General features: G+C 34.3%; 1 protein-coding gene across 14 annotated transcripts in view; it reads right to left on the bottom strand.

The window, feature by feature from the left end:
* The window catches only part of LOC102995581 (sodium channel protein type 3 subunit alpha), an 82,193-nt gene that overhangs the window by 44,857 nt on the left and 14,832 nt on the right, over positions 1-22,504 (bottom strand). For 3 of the 14 annotated variants that reach the window (XM_007119466.2, XM_024122221.1, XM_007119471.3), the window contains exons 7-13: positions 22,319-22,382; positions 17,195-17,336; positions 15,909-16,115; positions 9,346-9,636; positions 3,105-3,452; positions 1,929-2,061; positions 347-585 (exon numbers count right to left, since the gene is read on the bottom strand). In XM_007119466.2, coding sequence (XP_007119528.2) covers positions 347-585; positions 1,929-2,061; positions 3,105-3,452; positions 9,346-9,636; positions 15,909-16,115; positions 17,195-17,336; positions 22,319-22,382 — 1,424 coding nt within the window. Of the gene's footprint in view, positions 1-346; positions 586-1,928; positions 2,085-3,090; positions 3,453-9,345; positions 9,637-12,068; positions 12,085-15,901; positions 16,116-17,194; positions 17,337-22,318; positions 22,383-22,504 lie in introns of all 14 variants that reach the window. The other 11 variants (XM_007119469.2, XM_007119470.2, XM_007119464.2 and 8 more) reach the window with 9 other exon arrangements.

Here is a 22,504-nt window from a genome sequence, read left to right on the forward strand (position 1 = left end):
TTCAGAAGCTATGTGTGCTAAAACTTCATGCTTGTGGAGCCAGAATTAGACGTCATTGTTTCTCTGGGCCTATATTTCCAGCAAGAATGACAGTAAAGATTTTAACAAGTTTACAAAGGGTAAGACACCATGATCAGTCAGCACAGATGTTGGTCTCAATAGTCAGCATTTATATCAGAATTCTAGACCTTATCACTGAGAATACCTTCAATATTCCTTTAGATATTTCTTCCTATGAAGAAAGAGGGTATAATTTGGGGGTTCCACACAGCACAAATGGATTTCTTCTTTGGTCTATCTGCCCCATCCCTGACAAAGTAAATAAGTAAACATCAAATGAACTCACCAGGTTTCCTACAGTCAACACACTGCTGAATTGACCAGTCATCGGGTAGTGCTCCATGGCCATGAAGAGGGTATTTAAGACAATGCAAATAGTGATGGCAAGATCGACAAATGGATCCATAACAATTAAATTCACAAGATGCTTGACTTTTAACCATGGATCACAGCAGTCCCAGATCAAGAACACATTGGCAAATCTATACCAGCATGGTGGACATTTCTGCCTAGATTCTTCAAGCTCTGGAGGAACAATAAAGAGTAAGAGTAGTAAATAACAATAAAAACAAATTATTGTTGTCGTAGATTATACATTATTTGATAAAATTGATGCTTCTACTTGGGGTTGGAAGTTCATATTAGTTTAACAGACTTGAGAAGACAATCCTATTAAATATTTTCACAATATATTCATTAAAAATGTCAAGTAAATAGACTTTCTCCTTTAATTAAACAGAAAATAAATACTTCGAATTTAATATTTTGCCTCAAGCTAACTTAATTACCTATTAAATAGGTAATGGGTCATTAAATTTTAGCTATATTTTCTTTATCAAAACAGAGTTTTAAAGTAAGCTTTATAGAACTATTAAATATATCAAACAATTATTGTTTCTTTTGAAAGACCTCTTTAAGAATACTGTCTAAAGCTGTGATCCTTATTAATGTGTGTGACCCATTCTTTCCTCTCTCTGTCTCCACATCAGCATTGATCTTCCACACACTGAGAATGTAGTATGTCCTTTTTAATATAGATTTAGACCCAAATCTAGTTCTGTTATTCATATTTTTCAGAATTTTAGCTAATATATTAAAAAGGCACTAGTAATTTAATGGATGAAACCTGTTATAATTATTATATGCCCATTTGTATATCCAGTACACCAATGGGATAAGATACAAAATGTAATTGAAGTTTTCTAAAGAATTCATATTAGATATGACTTATAAATGATTTATAAAATTGCAGTACTAATATAGTATTCCTCCAAACTTGAAGAAATGGAGACTTAATGAATGAACAAGGAAGTAATAGTTGCTGCCCATTCCTGTGTATCAAAATCAACAAATATTTGTGTCCGCTGTTCATTGGAGGAACGTAATGGTTTCTGTGTATGTGGAAGATGGAGGAAAAAATCTTTTTTTAGGGTCCCTGTCGAAGTGGAGCACAGGTTTTGATTCCTCTAACTCATGCATATGCCTCCCCAACCCATCACTACCTCCTGGACAACAGATTGAAGCTTGAAAGAGATGTTTCCTTGTGCTTCTACACACCAAAACTTAAAAAGGCAAGTTTTTACTCTAATTGCTTAAGGATAATATAACATAAGGATAAATCCTCACTGATGAGGTATCAAGTGGTGAAATATCGCTCCTTCAGATGAGAACCGGAATCAAAAAGAAATAAGGACAATATTAGTTTTTGTAATCAATGTGATAATAGTGTATTCCATATATTATCTACTTAGGTCTATTATACAGTTTTGATCTTGGGTAACTGACTTTCGTAATTCTATGGGAATAAATAATAGTTCCATAAAGTATATAATCATAGTAAGCTGACTATCCCATGACCTTCTTCTTACCCTCCATTGTGTTAGTCAGGATGCTGGCTATGCTCATGGCTCTTTGTCTTCCGGAGGAATCCTCTAGCATCTCCATTGAAATCTGGTAAGAACTTAGCCTTCTCTTTCTGACTTCTGTTTCAGTGGTGGTACCCTGCAAACCAAACACTGCTGGCTCAAACCACCCTTTTCAATGAATAATACAACACAACGTAGCATTTCTCTGGAAAGGCATGCTACGTGCAGTTTTCCCAAGTAACAATTTTCAAGTAATAGTAAAATACTAAATTTATTATTAAGTTATAAATACTTTAACAAATCACAGGTGATACCCTAAAGGGTTAAAACAAGAATTTACTAGTTGGATGCAATTATCTAAGGCAATTATGTTGCAGAAATGTTTTAGTTTACCTGTTGGAGTTTTCAGGGAAAATTTTCATAAGCATGCCAAAGTCATATATTATTCCATTTCATTCAAATGCAAGGAATTTTAACTTATCTCAATGATTAATAATCAGATCAATCTTCCCCCAAAACAAATAATAGTATTATATAGTCTTAAGGCTGAATTATTATCTTTGAGGCTATATTGAAAATATTGACATACATGGGCCAATTTTTTTCCATGCACAAACACAGATGTACAATGAAATGTGTGTGCTTTCCTGAGATTTCTTTAGTTATTTCTATATGCCATCCTATAAGAAATCAAAACACTTTAGAGTCATTTAATAGACATCAAAACATTTTAGAGTCACTGTAATATTGACAGTTGTATGAAAAGTGCCCATTATCAATATATTGGTCATTACAATATTTAATTTTAAGTATATGAAGTTTCCAGGATATGAATAGATTATTATACAATTCTGGGTCGACAAACATCTATAATAGCAATTTGGTTGTCAAAGCGCCCATTATTTTTTGCTGGTAGGTCTACTGAATTTGCAGATACGAGTTTCATCCCAGTCTCTAAAAACTGGGCTCTTTCAACCTAAAGCATTTGAAAGTTAACGGTCCCACACAATTCAGTTGGTTCTAAAGATCCTATTGTTTTCCATTCAATAAATCATATATTATTTTTAAGGACTTTCATTTTGGGGAAGCAGGATGGTATAACAGGCTAAAATGCCCAGGCCTTGGTTATTTTAAATTGGTGTATAATGTCAGTAGAGCTAACTTATTATCTATTATCACCTCTGGCGGAAGTTGTCCAGTAGGTGAGGTTAGAGCTGACGGTCCACCCACCAAGGAAACCACACCATTGCAATCCACAGTGCTGTGCATCTTCCCATTTGCTGGAAGCCCTGGCACCATCCTGGATGACATACTGGCCTGACTAACGTTACTGTTGCGTCGCTCTCCGTGTCTGTGTGGCACAAACAGTGAGTCTCTCCTGCTCTCGCTGTCTTCAAATGTACTGTGTTCATCATCAGCAAAGTCATTTTCAGAACCAATATCCTTTGCCCGACCTCTGAAGCTGAAAATACTTGTTTTGCTATTGCGTCGTGGGGAAAACAGAGAGCCACGGATACTTAATAGAGACTGAGGAGAGAGCAAGGAAGAAAAGAATTGGGATGGGGGACACAACTATTTAATAAAAGTCTTAATATTACAGAATCTATTTGCTTTTGGGTTAGAATAGTCTTGCTCTTAAACACAGGTAATCAAGTTTACAGAGAACACATATGTTTTGATATTTTTATTAAAGACCACAATGCAAATTTAAGTATAAAAGAGTAGTTTTTCTCATTAAGAATTCTGATATGCAATTTACTAAGTGCATGACCACTTCATTTAATCTTCACTCTAGTACTGTGGGGTGGATTTTGTTACTGTAATGTTCTAGGAGCAGAACCTGATGCTGGAGAGGACAAATGATTCTTTTTGGTAGGTGGCTTTCACTCCTAAATGCTGTGATCTGAAAGGGCACACAACTTGGAAAACAAGTTATGGTTCAAGTGAGACTGTTGGCTTAAATTTAAAATATTTGTACCAAATATGTTACTTTTGGATAATGATTTAAAAACAAAACCATTATCTCTCCATTCTCTTATTTTGAGTTCTAAAAAAGGAAATTACTCTTTTTTTCTGGACTTGCTTTTTCTCTATCCACATGGGCATAAAAGTCACAAAACTTAACCTATGATGCTGTCTTCTAAATTTGCTAACAGTTTCCCAAATGGCTACTAATGATTCACCTGTTTTGAGAGAATATATGTCATAGCAAACACAACAGAGAGAATGCCTAAATTGCTGTATAAATTACTATTCTTACTTAAAATTTAATACTGCCTTAAAAAAGTAAGACATTTATACATGACTTTACCAATAAGGGTGATGTAGAAGACAGCTTATCCTTCTAATCGCAATTTAATTTTATTAAAAGGAACTGGATGATTCAGAAACTTTTAAAATTATATTTGTTTGTGAATAAATCAAGCAAACAGTTTCTGGTACTGGAAAATGAGGATTTAGCATGAAACCCCTTCTTTCACTTTTTCAGTGGACTTTAAATCAGCAGCAGCACCAAATAATTCTGTGTTTATTTTAGCCTTGGTGAGTTTTCAAAAACATCTTTATTCTCCTGCAGAATCTTTGTTTACTACCTTCCTCATTAACAATGACATTTCCAATATTCCCCTCCCACCCCCAGCAGTTTCTCATGGCCTGTTCTATTCTCTCTGCATAGCCAGGGTAACATATATACATACATACACATACATATGCATACATATCCATATGCCAGCAGGAAACATGCCTGGACTTTCCCTTTCTTCCTCCAAGCTTCAGTGTAAAACCAGAGAAAATAATTCTGGTGGAAAAAAACGTAAGAAAGGCACAGACTCCCTCAAATTTATGTTTGGTGCCTCTGCCTAATTAGGTCATGCTGATTTTCTTAGGCCCCATTTTTAGTTTTATTTTTATGGCTTTTCCCTGCCTGCAAAGCACTGGAATAATCTTTTTGCCCTCTGTCTCAGTGATGTTCTGGAAAGATACTATTCATTGAGAAATGTGCTATTGCTTTGGATTTGGTTAGAAACATTCACAGGAATTATTGACTGCCCAGCTTATCCAGCCTGAGACTGTGTGTATGTGATACTCAGTTCATGCAGCAGGTTTGTTTACCCAATGTCAGACGGTAGTTAGACTGATTTTCCAGTCATCAAAGTGATCAAGAAATTAGACATTGTGAAGACATTAATTCAGCCCTCAGTAATAAGGAATGGTAATGTTTTTAGTCTCTTCAGACTCAATTTAAATTATCAATATAATATTTGTATGTTCAGACTCATATTTGAAACCTTAGGATGTAGTTTTAGGTCCCAGCTTTTTGGAATTGGGATTCAGTAAGCAGGGGGTAGGACTCTGGAATCTGAGTATTCAACATACATTCTAGGTGATTCTAACGCAGGTGGACCTCACCCTACACTCAGAGGAGTACCAACATTGTCTTACACTAATTCCTAGGATGGTTCAATACAATCATCTTAATATACCTATGTTAGAATACTGTCTTTGGAAACTGAAAATCTGTATACACAGTATTGGTTGGGAGTATGTGGTATGTGTGTACATCCATAACGTATCTGGTACATGCCTTTAATTTGCATGTTTTTATGTCAGGGTGTTTTCAAAGGCGTTCCAGATCCTTGGGTTTATTTGAAACTTCTATTCACTCTTTGGAAAGTATAATAATGGGTGTGAGCACAGCTTTCAAGGCAACAGAGACTGAGAAAAGAAGATAGCAAAAATAGTATTGAGAGAAAATAAACCAAAAATAACACACTAGAAGATGCAGCAGAGTGGAGGGAATACCCACAGCTGTGGCAGCCCTTTCTCTACGGAAAACATTTTTTATGCTTTTATGCTTTAAGGACCTAAAGGCCGTCTTTCTTTGCCTCAGGCATGCCAAAATATAAATTCCAGGCATCTTTTTTTTTTTTTTTGCCTTGTTCCAAGAAGGTAAATCTGAACTCTTTTTCTTAATTTTCAGTAACAAAAGGGAAAATAGAAGAATTTAGGTGTGTAAGACACAATCCTGCATGTAGGGACTGAACCTGAAGTGGACTGGGATGTCAAAATGGAAGATGCAGGGAATTTGAAGATGTTCTAGCAGAAGCATGTAAAGTGAGTATTTGTTGGAAATACTCACGTAATAGCATTTCAAGTTAAATATATGTAGCTTATCAATGTTTTCAATAAGTCAACAACTACACTTGGTTCTAGCTATAAAGCTTCTGGTTTAAAATAGTCTCCTCATGTCCAGACAGCATAGATAAAATCTTTGGGGGGGATTCACTTTCCATTGTATGCCTTTAAGTACTTTTTCATGTTGTCTAGGAACATGTATTATCTATTTAAGAATAAAATAATGTAATAAATATAAAATTACATCTAAAGTTTACGTTAGTAGAGGACAGGGTACCCATTATTTATGGCTTCTTGGCCTTAACATTGTTAGAAGATATATTTGTGTTGAACATTTTGCCATGTCCATCTTATGCTTCCTATCCCCACTACCTCCGCTGATTCTCTTACCTTTTAGAGAGTTTGTTTACACAACCAGACACTGTAAAGTGCTTCTGGTATATTTTTGCTTGTGAGTTGTGGTGATGCTCTCTGCCTGTCTTTACAGGGATATGTAACTATCAATGCTAATAGGCTATTTCTTTTTCTTTTGCAACATCTACTACCTATCTGTTCATCTATCTATCTATCTATCTGTCTATCATCCTATCATCTCTTTCTCTCTCTCCCTATCTACCTACCTACCTATCTACGTATGTCACTATCGGTCTATTTACAAATATGAAATGAACTACATATAACGTATGTATATGCCAATTCTGTTTTTAGTATTTAAACTCTGGCTTTCAGCTAACTTCTCTTTGCTGTTCCCTCTCTGTGGTTCACTCAACAGAGGCCTTCCAGCTGCTTCTTGAACATTCCGGGCATATTACCACATCAGGCCCTTACACTTGCTCTTCAGTGAGCCTGAAATGCTCTTTGATGAGATAGCCTCTCCTCGTGCTTCCTCGAAATCTTTGCTGAGATTTCTCCTTTACAGTGAGGGCTTCCCAACCCACCCTATTTAAATTTTTTTTTTTTTTTTTTTTTTTTTTTACCACCGGTTAGTGTTCCTAATCCCCTTTTTCCGCTTTATTTTTTTTTCCATAGCACTTATCACTTTCTGACATAGTCTATAACTTATCTTGTTTACTGTCTACCTCTTCCTTTAGTATAAAGTTTCATGAGGTCAGTGAATTATATTGTTTTGTTCATTGAGATTTTTTTCTAGAACTATTTCTTCCACATAGTAGGTGATCAATGTGGATTGGCTGAGTGAACTGATCCACAAGCTTTTGGCTGAGTGAACTAATCCACAAGCTTTTATTTGAGCATTATATGATGAAACAATGGTGGAAATAGTGCTATTTTCAAAACACCTAAATATGTTCATGTAATTATTATTACTATGTGTATACATTTGTGATAACTGAAACTACTCAAAAATTTTTAGTTTCCCTAATTTGTAATTCAATGACCCATTTTAACTTAATAAGAGCTCTACTATTTGTCACATAGGGTTTCTAATATTGCTTAATATATAGAACTCTTTAAGAACCCACAGCTCTTTAAGGTAGACATTATTACCCCATTTTACAGAAATTTTACAAAGTACAAGTGACTCGAACAAGGTCACAGAACTAATTTGGAGTGGCGATATGAACATAAGCCTTCAATCATTATGCTATAATGTCAAATATTCCTAATCTTAATGACTCCTAATAGTCTTAATAATGCTAAAGTATCAGGAGTGAAGTTTAAGCCAAAAAATCTAATCTGAGAAATTAACTTGGCCTATTGAGCTTCAAGTTAATCCCAAATGTATTATTCTCATGTAATACCATACTTTATATTTGTACTATGCAAGGTAATAGTTGGATCTCTTGATACTGGCATTATCTGTAGGGAAATGGTTTTTGTCTTATAAATTTTTGAGTGTGCATATATATTTTGTCCTAATATGAGAATTCAAGTTATAAGTTATTAATATAGAGTTTATTTCTTTTTAAAATTCTTACTTACATATTCAGTATAAACTATAAAATAAACACCCATTGTTAACTAGCATATGCATTTTCCTCTCAGCCAAGAGCTAAACACTATACTGAATTTTGTGCTTATCACTCCATTTTTTCAAAAATATTTGTTCTTTATAAGACCCCTTGGATGATGTACAGTTTTTTGATTTAACTTAATTATATAGCGTGTCTCTCAAAGCATTATCTTTAGGACATAATTCTGACCCAGATTAATATAATTAGAAGAGTTAAAAATTCATAGCCCATGAAATTCTGATGGAACCAGATGGGGTTCAAAGCCATAATTGTACTTATCACAGATTTCATAACTATTTACTCTTCATTATGCAACTGATAAAACTTATAAACAAAGAGTTGAAACTATTTTCCCTCTTTGACTTGAAAATATGCTGAAGAATTGGGTACTGGCATTAAATCAGAGTGAAAATAGACTGTCTTTAATTTAGTTCTCTTCGAGAGCATTTAGGTCATAACTTCATTCTAATGTATCAAGGCATGACACCATATCAGCATAGTGGAAGCTCATGACAGTACAGTTCTCATATCAAAAGATGAAAGCAGGGCTTCCCTGGTGGCACAGTGGTTGGGAGTCTGCCTGCCAATGCAGGGGACACAGGTTCGAGCCCTGGTCCAGGAAGATCCCACATGCTGCGGAGCAACTAAGCCCGTGCACCACAACTACTGAACCGTCATGTCACAACTACTGAAGCCCACGTGCCTAGAGCCCGAGCTCCACAACAAGAGAAGCCACTGCAATGAGAAGCCCACGCGCCATAATGAAGAGTAGCCCTCGCTCGCCGCAACAAGAGAAAGCCCGCATGCGGCAATAAAGACCCAATGCAGCCAAAAATAAATAAATAAAATAAATAAATTTATTTTTAAAAAAGATAAAAGAAAAAATCCAGAGACATTTCTTTTCAAAATTCATACATATCTTGCATCACAACCTCAGGTAATAAAGGCAGAAACCCATATGCAAAAAAAGTAGGTTCATCTGAGGTCTCAAAATGGAAAAGGTAAACAAGGGATTACAAAACTGTCTCACAGAAGAAAAAAGTCTTGATAGATAGTTTTCACTCCCCCTACCTCCCAAAAAAGCTGATTAAGAAAATGGTCTCAAAATAGTTCAATGCTTAAAACTGATTACCTTAAAATAAAAGTTGTTAATGATTTAATAAAAGTCCCTTCTAAAGACAATTTAGGGTATACATTTAAATAATCGTATTAAATGTTAGTTCCCTGTCCCTCATTTAAATCAGATATTACAAAAAATATACCAAAATACAGCAATGACAAAACAAACTGGAGCACTTAGTAGAAAACCATACCTGATGAGGGGAGTAGAATTTCTTGTCACTAGTCAGTCGATTTCCGTCCATGGAGAAAAGGAAGCTTCTTCTTTTGACACTGTCCTCAGATTCAGATTTGGGAAACCTGTTTCCCGCTCCTTTGTTGTTTCCTTCAAGATGCTCCCTCTGTCTTCTTTTCTTTCTTCGGTTCCTCCACTCCTTAGCACTTTTAGAGCTTAATTTTGATGCTTCTGAAGAGCTTTCCAAGAGCTCTCCTAACCCACCTATTCCACTGAAATCTCTTGAAGCAGCAGCTGCTGCTGCAACTGCCTGTTTAAACAAAACCAGGCATTATTTAGAACATACAACTTTGGAAAACAGTTGAATGTGATACAAATGTTGCTATTTAAGACTATTAACTATATGTGAAAATGATGTCTTCTGGTCATTTCATTGTGTTTTACTACAAGAGAGTTTACTTAATAATGACAATTTTAAATAGTATAAAGCAATATGTTAGCTTATGCATTAAGACTAGAAAAGTCTGGTTTGGCACATTTTCTGAAGAATCTTTTTTTAAAAACTCTGTTGAGATTAGCTTCATTTCAGGGAACAACTGCTCTCTTAAAAATATCTTCTACACTTTAAAAGCAAATGTTCTCTAAGTGGTGGTTCTTGGTCTGATTACTATTCCAATTCCATCCATAGGTTTATTCCTCGCACTTGTGATTGTGAACAACCTAGTGGTATTTTTTCCTTCTAAATCTAGGACAAAAGTCTTTTTTCTTCTCTTTTTTTGTGAACTCAAAGCATTTAAAGTGTCTACTCTTTTACCTCTAGATGGGAGTAGTGGGAATGTATTGGCTAGTTTATCCTCTTCCTTTATTTGAATCACATTCAGTATAATTGTTCCCATTCCTGGGGTCATATTAATCTCAGAGTTTAACATGATTAATTTATTAGATAGCACTTTTAGCTTTAAATTTTAAATGTTTATATATTATTTATTATTATTATAAATAATAACAAATGATTAACATATCAGTCAGTAAGTACCTGAAATAATCATTCAAGGGATTATGAGTACTTCTTCAAATACTTTCTTTTCATATTTCATCACTAAATATACTTAAGTATTTTGAATTTCTGTACCTACTAAAGAAACACAGCAGGTCTGAGGTGAAACATGGCATACCAGATGTTTTGTATTTTTATTTATATGAATAGTAGTTTTAGATGGGAATTGATCTAACCATTAACTGGAGAGGATATGAAACTCAAAGCTGAGTTCTCATTAAGTATATTTCTGTTTATAAACATAAATGATTAAATTATGAGAATATTGGTTCAACTCTTTACATATGTCATTACTGAATACAAACAAGTCTAATATAGCTACCATTTTGTTCTATCTTCTCCACTTAAACTCTAAGCTAGTTAGGAATTCTGTCATTTGTGTTTGTGTGTGTGTGTGTTTATGTGTGTGTGTTTGTCTGTGTGCACATTGCCTCTTCTGTCTCCTGACATAAAAAAAGACTCAGTAAGTATTTGGTGAATTAAGGCGAAAAAAGACATTGTGCTGTCAGTTGTCTTAGACACTGAGTGAGGGTGGGGGAAGAACAAGACATACTTAGACTTGACTTTTTAAGATCTCATAAAAACTATGTGTCAGAATGGTCTGTATAATAGAAAGATATTTTAGAAAAGAAGATAAAACTCATATGGAATGCTTTGACAACATGTTGCGCTTTATGTTTCCTCCTTCTTGAGAAGCAAACCTTCCTGAGTAGCTTCCATTTCTGAATCTCATCTCAACTAAAAATTTTAAAAAAGGTTTAAAACTAAAGGTGCTGTGATACAAATTCCTTGAGATTAACATGACCCCAGGGATGGGAACTATAGCATTACATATAGTACTAAATATGTGTGTTAGGCTGAGCAACGTATAAAATGGTTATATTGAATACTATATTCATCATGGAAACCCAGATCTAAGACTTGATATAGGACAATGCCTAACATTTAAATGAAACTTTAATTCAGAACTTATAGAATTGCATATAATCAGATAATCAGATTATTTTATTGAATTCTTGATCATCAGTATCACTTTTAATATCATCAGTAATGAAAGATGAGAAATATTAAGGGCCCTTTATAAATATGAATGTTTAATATAAATGTGTAAAATAAAGTGGATAAATGAAGTACTAATCTGTAGCAAGTTAAATATAGTTGCATAGTGCGTGATACATAGGAGATTCATAATATATAGCACTCCTTGAAAGAATGAATATATATATATATTTCTTTTTATCCGAATAAAGTCAATTCTCCTTTCCATTTTGTATAGGCAGAAACACACAACACATAGTGCTAATCTTTTATTGGCTTGTTTGTTGTCAGGAACAAAGGAAGTGGAAGTGGTGGTAATATTCCCTTGCCATAATTCTGAAACTCAGTTCATTTAAATCACTTCCGGAATTTGTTTTGCATAAGACATGATTTCCCTACCTATTGTGGGTAACAGTTGGAGTAACTCAAAACCAAACAGATTTGTAAGGCAACAACGGTAACCTCCCAACACAACACATTTTCTGTGTCACTCGTTAACTCAAATTTGTCACTTGTTCCACTTCCAGGGATTTGCCAATTCCCTTTCAAAGGCAGATGTTTCCTGTCACCTCCCATGTCTGTGTACCTGTTTATACCCAGCTCTGTGACATGGCCAATGTCCTGTTTACTTAGACTAATAGGGTTACTTTCACAACTGGCTTGCTGAATTCCTCTTGTAACAAATAACAAATATGTGCTAATAGTTCCACAGGGAATAACATTTGCTTTTTCTTATATCATTTCTGTGTGATTCAAAATAGGCTCTATAACTTACTGTATCTGTGTGTCCTTAAAAAAAATAAAACCACATGACTATGTGTGATTATACTTCACTGTAAACATAAGATCCAATTTTAAAATCCCATTTTAAAACTGCAAGACATTAACTATACTTATTACAATTCTACCCCTAATTATATTGGATCTCTTAAATGCCACTATTTCTAATTTTGTCCCAAAGCTTACTCCTAAATTTTTCCTATGAGACCAATATATACTGCTATGGAATATGCTATGTTGGGCACTATTAGACGTTTAAAGATCACAAATTAAATGCCAAACACAATTATGACGATATAGGACAAAACATTTCTTTCTTTGTTGGCTTTTCTCTCTGTGTCTTTTAAAGTTGTACTTGGTTCGTGAATCCACTGAGCTGAATACAAAAATTTTTTTTTCATGTCTAAACAATGACTAGCACTAGGAGGTCCTTCAACAGTTATTAAATAAAAATGGAAATGATGCTAGGCTTCATGAAGTCATTAGCTAGATAGTAGCTTTTGAAGAGTCAAAGGTGGTTAGCAAGACTCACATTACACTGGAGCACCAGTGATCTCAGGGGTGGACTAAGTACCCGCCCCCCCCCACCTCCACTCCCTCCTCTCCTTCATCACTGGCTATTTATTGGTCATTGTCACCTGCATTGTCAATAAGAAAATAAAATTAACTTAGTCCTGTGCCATCCCAGTCAATATTAAAACATTGGGATAAGATACCCTGGAATCAGTTTAGATTTTTTTTATGTATGAAGCTAAAGCTGAGTCAAATCATGATTTAATCACTGTAATCCAATAACTGACTTTTAAGTGAAAAGAACTGACATTTTTTTAGCTGACCTAATTAGGATAGAGATAATTAAGTTCTTTAAACTTCTGTTAGACATAGTGCACTTTTACTGCTAAATTTAAAAGATTATACTCTTAATTGATGCCATATTTTCCCTAAAGTGGCTGAATTTCAGAGTACATTCTTACCCCTGTACTGTATGTCTGTTTAGTATTCTCAAGCACATCGCTTTGTCTGTTTTTATAAATAATAGAATAATCCAATGCTTTAAAATACAACTATGCATTATCTATCTATATGTATACATGTATGTTATTTCCTATAACATTTATTTAAGCTTTGAAATGAAGAAATTCTTTGCCCTGCAAATAGCTATCTTATTTCATTATCTTACAAATGTGTTTTATTTGTAGTGATCTGGAATAAACTCTTAGATACGTGAAATATAGAAATTTATGGCAAGCATGATGTATACTTTATAAGATTTTCAAGTATCATCAAATTTGTTTATGGCTTTTCTTATAAAATCAATAAACTATAACCATGATACTGCTCTGTACCCAACGGTAAGACGAAGATTCCAAGGATTTACTGACGTTCGAATAATGCTTCAAGTATTTGGAAACATCCATCTGAAAAAAATCACTATGCACAAAAGTTATTTGGACTTCTGCTTCTGATCAAGATATAGTAACAGCTCAGATTTGCTCTTCCTCTGAAACAACCACCGAAACAGACTAAATACATGTAACAGTGGTTTTGAAGACACTATGTGAATGGGCCATTGGGTAGAATTTTCAGAAGGATTTTCACTTAGTAGTAGGGAATAATTAGCCTTAGATAAAATTTTAAGTTCTACCTAACAAATCTTCAAAGGTTTGAAGATGGAAAGGATCAAACTGTTTATAAGTAATTTAACTATGCTCCCAAACAAGGATCGAGAATTTTTATAGGAATACAACAATATCCAGCACCCCAAAAGGTAAAGTTTCAGATGTCTGGAATTTAATTGAAGATTGTCAGAAATGCAAAAAAAAAAATCAGGAATATATAACCAAAAATGAAGAATAAATTATGAAAATCGACCAAGATCTGACACAGATGTTAGAATTAGCAGACAAGGACTTTAGGACTCTAAACAGTTATTATAACTGTATTGTGTATGTTCAAAATGTTAGCTATGTGGGAGATATAAAAGAGATGCAGATCAAGCTTTTAGAGATGAAAGCTATAATGTCTGAGATGAAAAATACAGTGGATGGGATTAATGGTAGATCCAGTGTTGCAGGAGAAAAGATGATAAATTTGAAGACATAACAGTAGGAACTATCCATACTGAATTGACAAGCTGATTCTAAAACTCATATGAAGCTATACATTTTAAAAATATATTTGACCTGGAATAGTCAAAACAGTCTTGAAAAAGACTATCTGATTTCAAGACTGTAGCTATTAAATAGCTACAGTAATTAAGAGAGTGCAGTTTTGGTATAAAGAGAAGCAAACAAATCAATTGAAGAGGATAGAATCCAGAAATAGACTCACTCACATATGGACAATTGATTTTTGACAAAGGTTCAATGGCTGTTTAGTGGAGTAAAGATATTTCATTCAACAAGTGGTGCTGGAATAATTAGATATCCATATGCAAAAAAAACCTCAACACATAAATCACACCACCATACACAAAAAGTAACTTAAAATGGGTCATTGACCTAAATATAAAACATAAAACTATAAAAATTTCAGAAGAAAAATTAGGAGAAAATATTTGTGATTTTGATTTGGCAGAAATTTCTAAGATGCTACACCAAAAGCATGATCAAAGAAACAGAAAAAAAAGTTTGATAAACTGTACTTCATCAAAGTTAAAAACTCTTACCCCAGAAAAGTACAGTTAGGAGAACGAAAGACAAATTACAGACTGGGAGAAAATATTTGCAAAGCATAGATATCATGAAGGACTAAAGGACTTATTTCATTTATATATTAAAACTACTCAAACTCAATAATAAGAAAACAAACAACCCAGCTAAAAAATGGGCATAATATTTGAATATCCACTTTACAATAGAAGCCATACAGATAGAAAATAAAAACATGAAAAGCTGCTCAGATTCCTTAATAATTAAGAAAATGCAAAATAAGACATCAATGAAATACCTAGTAGAATGTTTAATAAGACTGATCATACCGAATATTGGTGGAGACGTAGAGGATCTATAATTCTCACTGAAGTGAATCGGATTTCGCTTTGTCTTCCCATGACTTTCACCTTCAATTTATGTTCTTTTCTTTAAATCAAGTACTGTTTTTCTCTCTCTTTTCCTCAAGACATGAATGCCCCATTCACTATGGCCCTAGCCCAAATGTCCTTTAATATTAATGAGAATTTAAAGTCAGAATCTAATAGCAGATGCCTTCCTGATATCCTGATATCCTATTGTGCTATAGAAATTCCGAAGAATGGTTAAAATTAGATATGCATAAAGTTTTCTTGTTCACATTTGAGATCAATCAACTATAGAATAAAACTTCAAATGTTGTAATTAGGGGTAAAACAGGAATAGTTGGAAATATCCATTACGTATCTTTTCTACATTAAACTGAAAATCAGAATCTCCCCTGAGTTTTCATGTGACAATTGCATAGTTAACCTTATTCTGAATATGTTTTCTACCCTGAGCTAATTTCCTTATCTATAATATCTAAAAAGCTACTCTGACTCTAACTTAGGAAACAATTTTATGTTTGAATAGCTTGCTTTTTTCTAATGACAATGCCTGTATGCCAAATGAAAAGCCAGTTCCAGTTTGACCTCTATGGTACAACAATATTCCTACTTAAAACTAAATAATAATAACAATGATAATAATAATAATAATAATAATAAAGCAGCTTTGCTTATTATCACTTAGTACCTGAGCTTCTTCCTGTTGCTTTTTAATCTGTTCGAGCATTTGCTGAAATTCAGCCTCTTTCTGTTCTGCCTCTTCTAAGGTGGCCTGATTCTGTTCTTCATAGGCCATGGCTACCACAGCCAGGATCAAATTCACCAAATAAAAAGAGCCCAAGAAAATCACCAGGACAAAAAATATCATGTATGTTTTTCCAGCAGCACGTAACGTCTAGGGAAAAAAAAAAAGATAAATTTCAACAATATTTTATAAAATGTCCCCAAATAAAGATCGGATTAGCATCATTAGACAGTCAGAAGACAAATGCTTTTTAGCATTCAATGTATTTTGACCAAGATTTTATTTGGTGTTAAAATGCACACACACACACAGACAGACACACAAATAATAGTTAAATTATTTGAGGCTTGATTGTAGTGTCATTTGATGTAAGCACACACATTTCAAATACTATATACTGGATATATATTTGAACACTACTAAAATGCTTTTCTTAGAGTCTATAATGTGGGGTAATATTACAAGTAAGGACACTATTTTTAATTCCTTTCAATGGAGTTACTACTCTCCACATCATCTAGAGATAACATCTTTCTTCCCTCCTCTTCTAGCTCCAATTAACCTTAGGTTTAATTTGAAATTTTTATATAATTGAGTTTCAAAATCTTTTCACATGTTCTTGTTAAATCCACAACTATATTTTAAACTCAAAGTCATGAACATTCTCTGCATCCTCCATAGCCCCTAGCAGAATGCTTGTCATTGAAGAATCTCAATATACATGTACTGACTGAATGAACAATTGGGATCCTAGGCACACTTGCTTTATGCTGGACCCTTCTCTGTATTCTAGAGTGTTATAAACAAATATCTATACTAGTCATTTCATATATGTTCATAAATTTAAATTTCATGCATGTTAGTTTGAACCTTTCTGCTGTGCTCTGAATGTGTGTGTCCCCCCCCCAAATTCATATGTTGAAATCCTAATGCCCATTGTGATGCTATTAGAAGGTGTGGCCTCTGGGAGGTGCTTAGGTCTTGAGAGTGGAGCCTGCATGGATGGGATTAGTGCCTAATAAAAAGAGACTCCAGAGAGATCCCTAACCCCTTCCTCTGGGTGATGACACAGCAAGAAGATGTCAGCTTATGAACCAGGAAGAGGGCTCTTGTCAGAATGAGATCATGCTGGTGTCTTGATCTTGGACTCCCCAGCCTCCAGAACTGTGAGAAATATATTTCTGTTATGGCATTTTGTTATAGCAACCCAAAGGGACTAATACACTTACCAGCTGGTAAAGGTTCTCCCAGTAGTCTTGAGTCATGAGTCGAAATAGAGACAAGAAAGCCCAGCTAAAAGTGTCGAAGCTTGTGTAGCCATAGTTGGGGTTTCGACCAACCTTCACACAGATGTATCCTTCCGGACACTGGCTGCAAGAGAGAGAAATGGAGCTGGGGTCAGCAGAGCAATTATAGCTACTTCAATCCATATTAATTTATAGGAATTGTCAAAACCCAGAGTTGCTGTCTGTGATGAATTTGCTTGCCTTCATTTCCAGAACACTTTAGATAATTGCTCACAGTGAAACTGTTATCAGATGAAATTTATTAGGAAAATCAATAGAAAACTTAGGTGTGAGGAATCCTTTATAGACATTTAGAATGGCAGAGAGGCAGCAACCACACATTTTTTTTGCCTCTGACACCTTTCTTTTCAAAGTGGCAAGAATCAATGATTAAAAATGAAAAGTCAGAAAACAACCAAAAGGTAGGGAACAACTTAATGAGTTACTTCATTAGTCACTTCTATAAAAATTCCTAAAATAAAACTTATATTTTAGAATAATTTTAGATGTGCAAAAAAATTGCAAAGAGAGTACAGAGACTTCCCATATATCCCATGTCTAGTTTCCCATATAATTAACATCTTATGTTGGTATGGTACATTTCAATCAATATTGATATATTATTATTAACCAAAGTCCATAATTTAGTCATATTTTCTCCATTTTTCCCTAATATCCTTTTTATGTTCCAAGATCCCATCCAGGATGCACATTACATGTAGTCATCATGTCTCATTAGGCTCCTCTTGGCTGTGACAGTTTATCAGACTTTTCCTTGTTTCTGATTACCTTGACATTTTTGAGGAATACTGGTCAGGTATTTTGAAGAATGTCTTTCAATTGGGATTTGTCTGATGTTTTTCTCATGATTAGATATTGAGGTTATGGATTTTTTGGGAGGAAGACCATAGACGTAAAATATTATTATCCTTACATCATATCAGGGGTACATGCTATCAGTATGACTTATCACTGTTGATGCTAACTTTCATCACCTGACTTGAGATAGTGTTTGTCAGGTTTCTCCACTGTAAATTTACTCTTTTTTTCTTTTTCCATACTGCACTTTTTGGAATAAAGTCATTATGTGCAGCCTACACATAAGGAGCAGGGAGTTATTATCCACCTTTTTAAGAGTGGAGTATGTACAGAAATTATTTGGAATTCTTCTGCATGAGATTTATCTGTTATCTCTCATTTATTTATCTGTTTATTCAATTAGTTATTTATGTAAGTATGTACTTGTGGATATTCATTTTATACTTTGAATTATAATACAATTATATTTATAATATAATTATTGTAATTTTTTGCTCAAATTGTTCCGGTTTTGGCCATGGGGAGCTTTTTCACTTGACTCCTGTATCTCTTTGCCACAACCCATGGAGGTGTGTGTTTTGTTTTTGTTTGTTTTTCAGCACTTTCTTACATTCTGGAACTACAAGATGCTCCAGGCTCATCTTTTATATTTTCTGCCCCAGTCCTAGAATCAGCCATTCCTCCAAGGAGCCTTTGCTCTTTTATTGAAGAATAGCATTAGAAATCATGATAAATGTGTGTATGTGTTTGTGTATACACATATATCTCCTCGCTCTGCCAGCTGAGGGCCTAGAAGCAATGACACTGCCTTGGTAATAAACACAGCACCCAGATCTTGCTTTCTAATACCATATGTATATATTTTTGTATGTGCCTAGATTAAGCTAAATATGAGATCATACTCATTTCTCCAACTTTATTTCATTACTATGGGATCATTCTGGATTGATCCTCCTCCCTTTGCTTATCTGTAACCCCTCACTCCAAAAGTGAGAAACCTGGCTTCTGTTATCTATCTATATACTTAATTGTTCAGTACCAGTATACATGTATAATTGTTTCGGTATTGTTAATCCATATTATCATGGAAAACAACTTTATCAAATATAGTACAGTTCCTTTTGCCTTAGTCTTACAGGCTCCATTCATTTCTAAAGTTACTTAGATTAGCACCTATTCCCCTCCTTCAGTGAGGTTATTTTATATTTTAAAATATATTAAAAAAATATATATATATATATATTTAGATACCTTTGTCACATTCTGTGTTTCAACCTGGGATCCCTAAACCTCACATAAGATTTTTTTTTGCTTATACTGTTCAGTCTTTGTGCCGTAAAGTTCTATGAATTTGACAGATGCTTAATGTTCACCATTTCAGAATCATACAGAATAGTTTCTCCACCCTAAAAAATCCCCTATGCATCAACCAGTCAAGGCCTTACCCTGAACCCCTGGAAAACATTGATCTTTTTATCATCTCTATTGTGTATCTTTTTCAGAATGTCATGTAATTGGAATTATACAGAATGTAGCTTTTTCAGATTGGCTTTTTTTCACTTATTAATATGCATTTAAGGTTCATCAATGTTTTTATGGCTTGATAACTCATTTCTTTTTATTACTCAGTAATGTTTCATTTTATGAGTATACCACAGTTTGTTTACTCACTTCTTGAGGGATAACTTGATTGCTTCCAGTTTCTTGTGATTATGAATGCAGCTGCTATAAATAAATATTCATATCAGGTTTTTGTATGGATATAAATTTTCAAATTAATTAGCTAAATAGTAGGGCAGTTGCTGAGTTGTATGGTAAGACTGTGTTTATTTTGTAAGAAACTGCCAAATTGTCTTTTAAAGTGGCCGTACTATTTTGCATTCCAACCAGCAATGAATGAATGAGAATTCCTGTTCTGCATCTTCACCAGCAGTTGGTATTTTCAGTTTTTTAAAAAAATTTCTGTCATTCTAATAGCTATATAGTAGTAACTCATTATTGTTTTACTTTCAACTCCCTAGTGACAAAAGATGTTGAGCATCTTTATATATCCATATTAGCTATCTGTGTATATTCTTTTGTAAGGTGTCTGTTCAGAGTTTTGCCCATTTTTAAATTGGGTTATTTGTTTTCTTTTTTGGAGTTTTAAGGGTGCTTTGTTTATTTTGGATACAAGTCCTTTATCAGGTATGTGTTTTGCAAATACTTTTTCCCACTCTATGGCTTGTCTTTTCACTCCCTTTATAGTGTCTTTGCAGAGCAGAAGCTTTTAATTTTTTTTTTTTTTTTTTTTTTTTTTTTTTTTTTTTGCGGTGCGCGGGCCTCTCACTGTTGTGCCCTCTCCCGTTGCGGAGCACAGGCTCTGGACGCGCAGGCTCAGCGGCCATGGCTCACGGGCCCAGCCGCTCCGCGGCATGTGGGATCTTCCCGGACCGGGGCACGAACCCGTGTCTCCTGCATCGGCAGGCAGACTCTCAACCACTGCGCCACCAGGGAAGCCCGAAACTTTTTAATTTTAATAAAGTCCAACTTATCAATTATTTCTTTCATGGACTGTGCTGTTGCGGTTGCATTTAAAAACTCATCACAAATTCCACAGTCATGTAGCTTTTATTCTATGTTTTCTTAAAGAATTTTAATAATTTTGTATTTTACATTTAGGTTCATGATTAGTGTTGAGTTAATTTTTGTGTAGGGTGTTAAGCTGTATCTAGATTCATTTTATTGCATATGGATCACCAATTGTTTTAGCACCATTTTTTGAAAAAATTTTCCTGTCTCTATTGAATTGCATTTTCTTCTTTGTCAAAAACTAGTTGACTACATTTTTTGTGGTCTATTTTTTTTGGCTGTCTGCTCTGTTTCATTGATCTATACCTACTATTTCCCAATATTATTGTCTTAATGACTATAGTCTTATAGGAAGTTTTGAAATTGCATAGATTTCTTTAGAATTTTATTTGACATTTAACAATAGAGTGACGGTCAATTTTACCATGTAAATTACCTGACCCATAGCAGGTACTCAATAAAGGGAAGGGATTAGTATGGTTTAGTAGGGATAAAGTATGCATTAACCAACCTTATCCAAAATTTCATCTAGGTTTTTACATTAACCGTAATAATAAAAACCATAGCTAACATGCAATAAATGTTTTTGATGGACCAGGTGCTAGTCCAAGTGCTTTATATGTATTAAGTAATTAATCACCATAATAACCCCAAGGGAGAGATGATATATTACTCTCTTCATTTTAGAAATAAACTCAAATACAGAGAGCTTTGGACACTTTTCCAAGGCCAAAGAGTTTGTAAATGGTGGAGGTAGGATTTGAACCCAGGTATACATAAACTGTAGAACCTATGCTCTTATTCACCATACTCTCCTACCAAAGTTTGAGAAAACTATCAGGAAAAAAAATTTCCCCCAAATTCCATCTCTGTGACTGGTATATGGTTTCAGTAACCCTCTTAAACCTTTATGACCACACCAGTTTCCCATTTTCTAGGATGACTCAAAATATGTTCTGTGTAAGTTCTGTGATCTAAGAGTCACCTACAATTGCTATCCCTTGGCTTCTAAGAAATTCACTCTCTACCCTGACTTAAAATTAATTTATAATACTCTTGGCAAAATATGTTAAGTATGAGAGACTAGCAGGATAGCTAAGACATTACAGCATCTCTTATTGTGGAATGTGAAAAAAAACTATAAAATATGCAGATGCAGACTCAAACATGCCTTTGACATACATCTGCCACGTGGCTTCCTTGCACACAGGATTTCATGCTATTTCAAGAATACCTAAGTCTCTCAAAGCAGTTTCCCAACTGGGTTTGCACCCTGAAGACCATGTTACAGTCTGGATCATTTCTAGCCACAGCAAAACTTATCCCATCAATACATCCTCATATCAGTCAAAATGTACCCATCTCATGTTTCCTTCCCTGTAATTCTTAAATGGCTCTGATGGGTTTACAGACAAGACAGATGCTGGGCCTTCACACTTGGAGCAATAATTCAGGTACATCTTAACTGTCAAATTCTTGATGACAGTTCTTCACCCAAAGGGATGATTTTAATGGCTGTGAGTTTAGAATCGATACCAATCCAATTAAGACAGAGAAGGTACTTCCTAGGTAGGCAGTACCACTCTTTATTATACACATGTAAGGCTACCCTGGTATATTTTTCCTATTTGCTTTTTTTCCAAGTGTTCTACATCTTTAGAAAAAAGTTTTCCTTACCCTGCATCTGAGCCATTTCCACAGAGTAAAGGGTCTTTTTGTCCATCCAAAACATAAAAGTGACCTGTTAATATAAAGAATAAACTGTTTCATTTCATATCAGTCCTATTGCCATTAGGAACAAATGAGAATTTGTTTAGTTCAGTTATTTCCAAAGTGGACACCAATTTACAAAGATGGCTTCAA

The sequence above is a fragment of the Physeter macrocephalus genome, chromosome 2 (assembly GCF_002837175.3).
Source record: "Physeter macrocephalus isolate SW-GA chromosome 2, ASM283717v5, whole genome shotgun sequence".
NCBI classification, from domain to species: Eukaryota; Metazoa; Chordata; class Mammalia; order Artiodactyla; family Physeteridae; genus Physeter; species Physeter macrocephalus.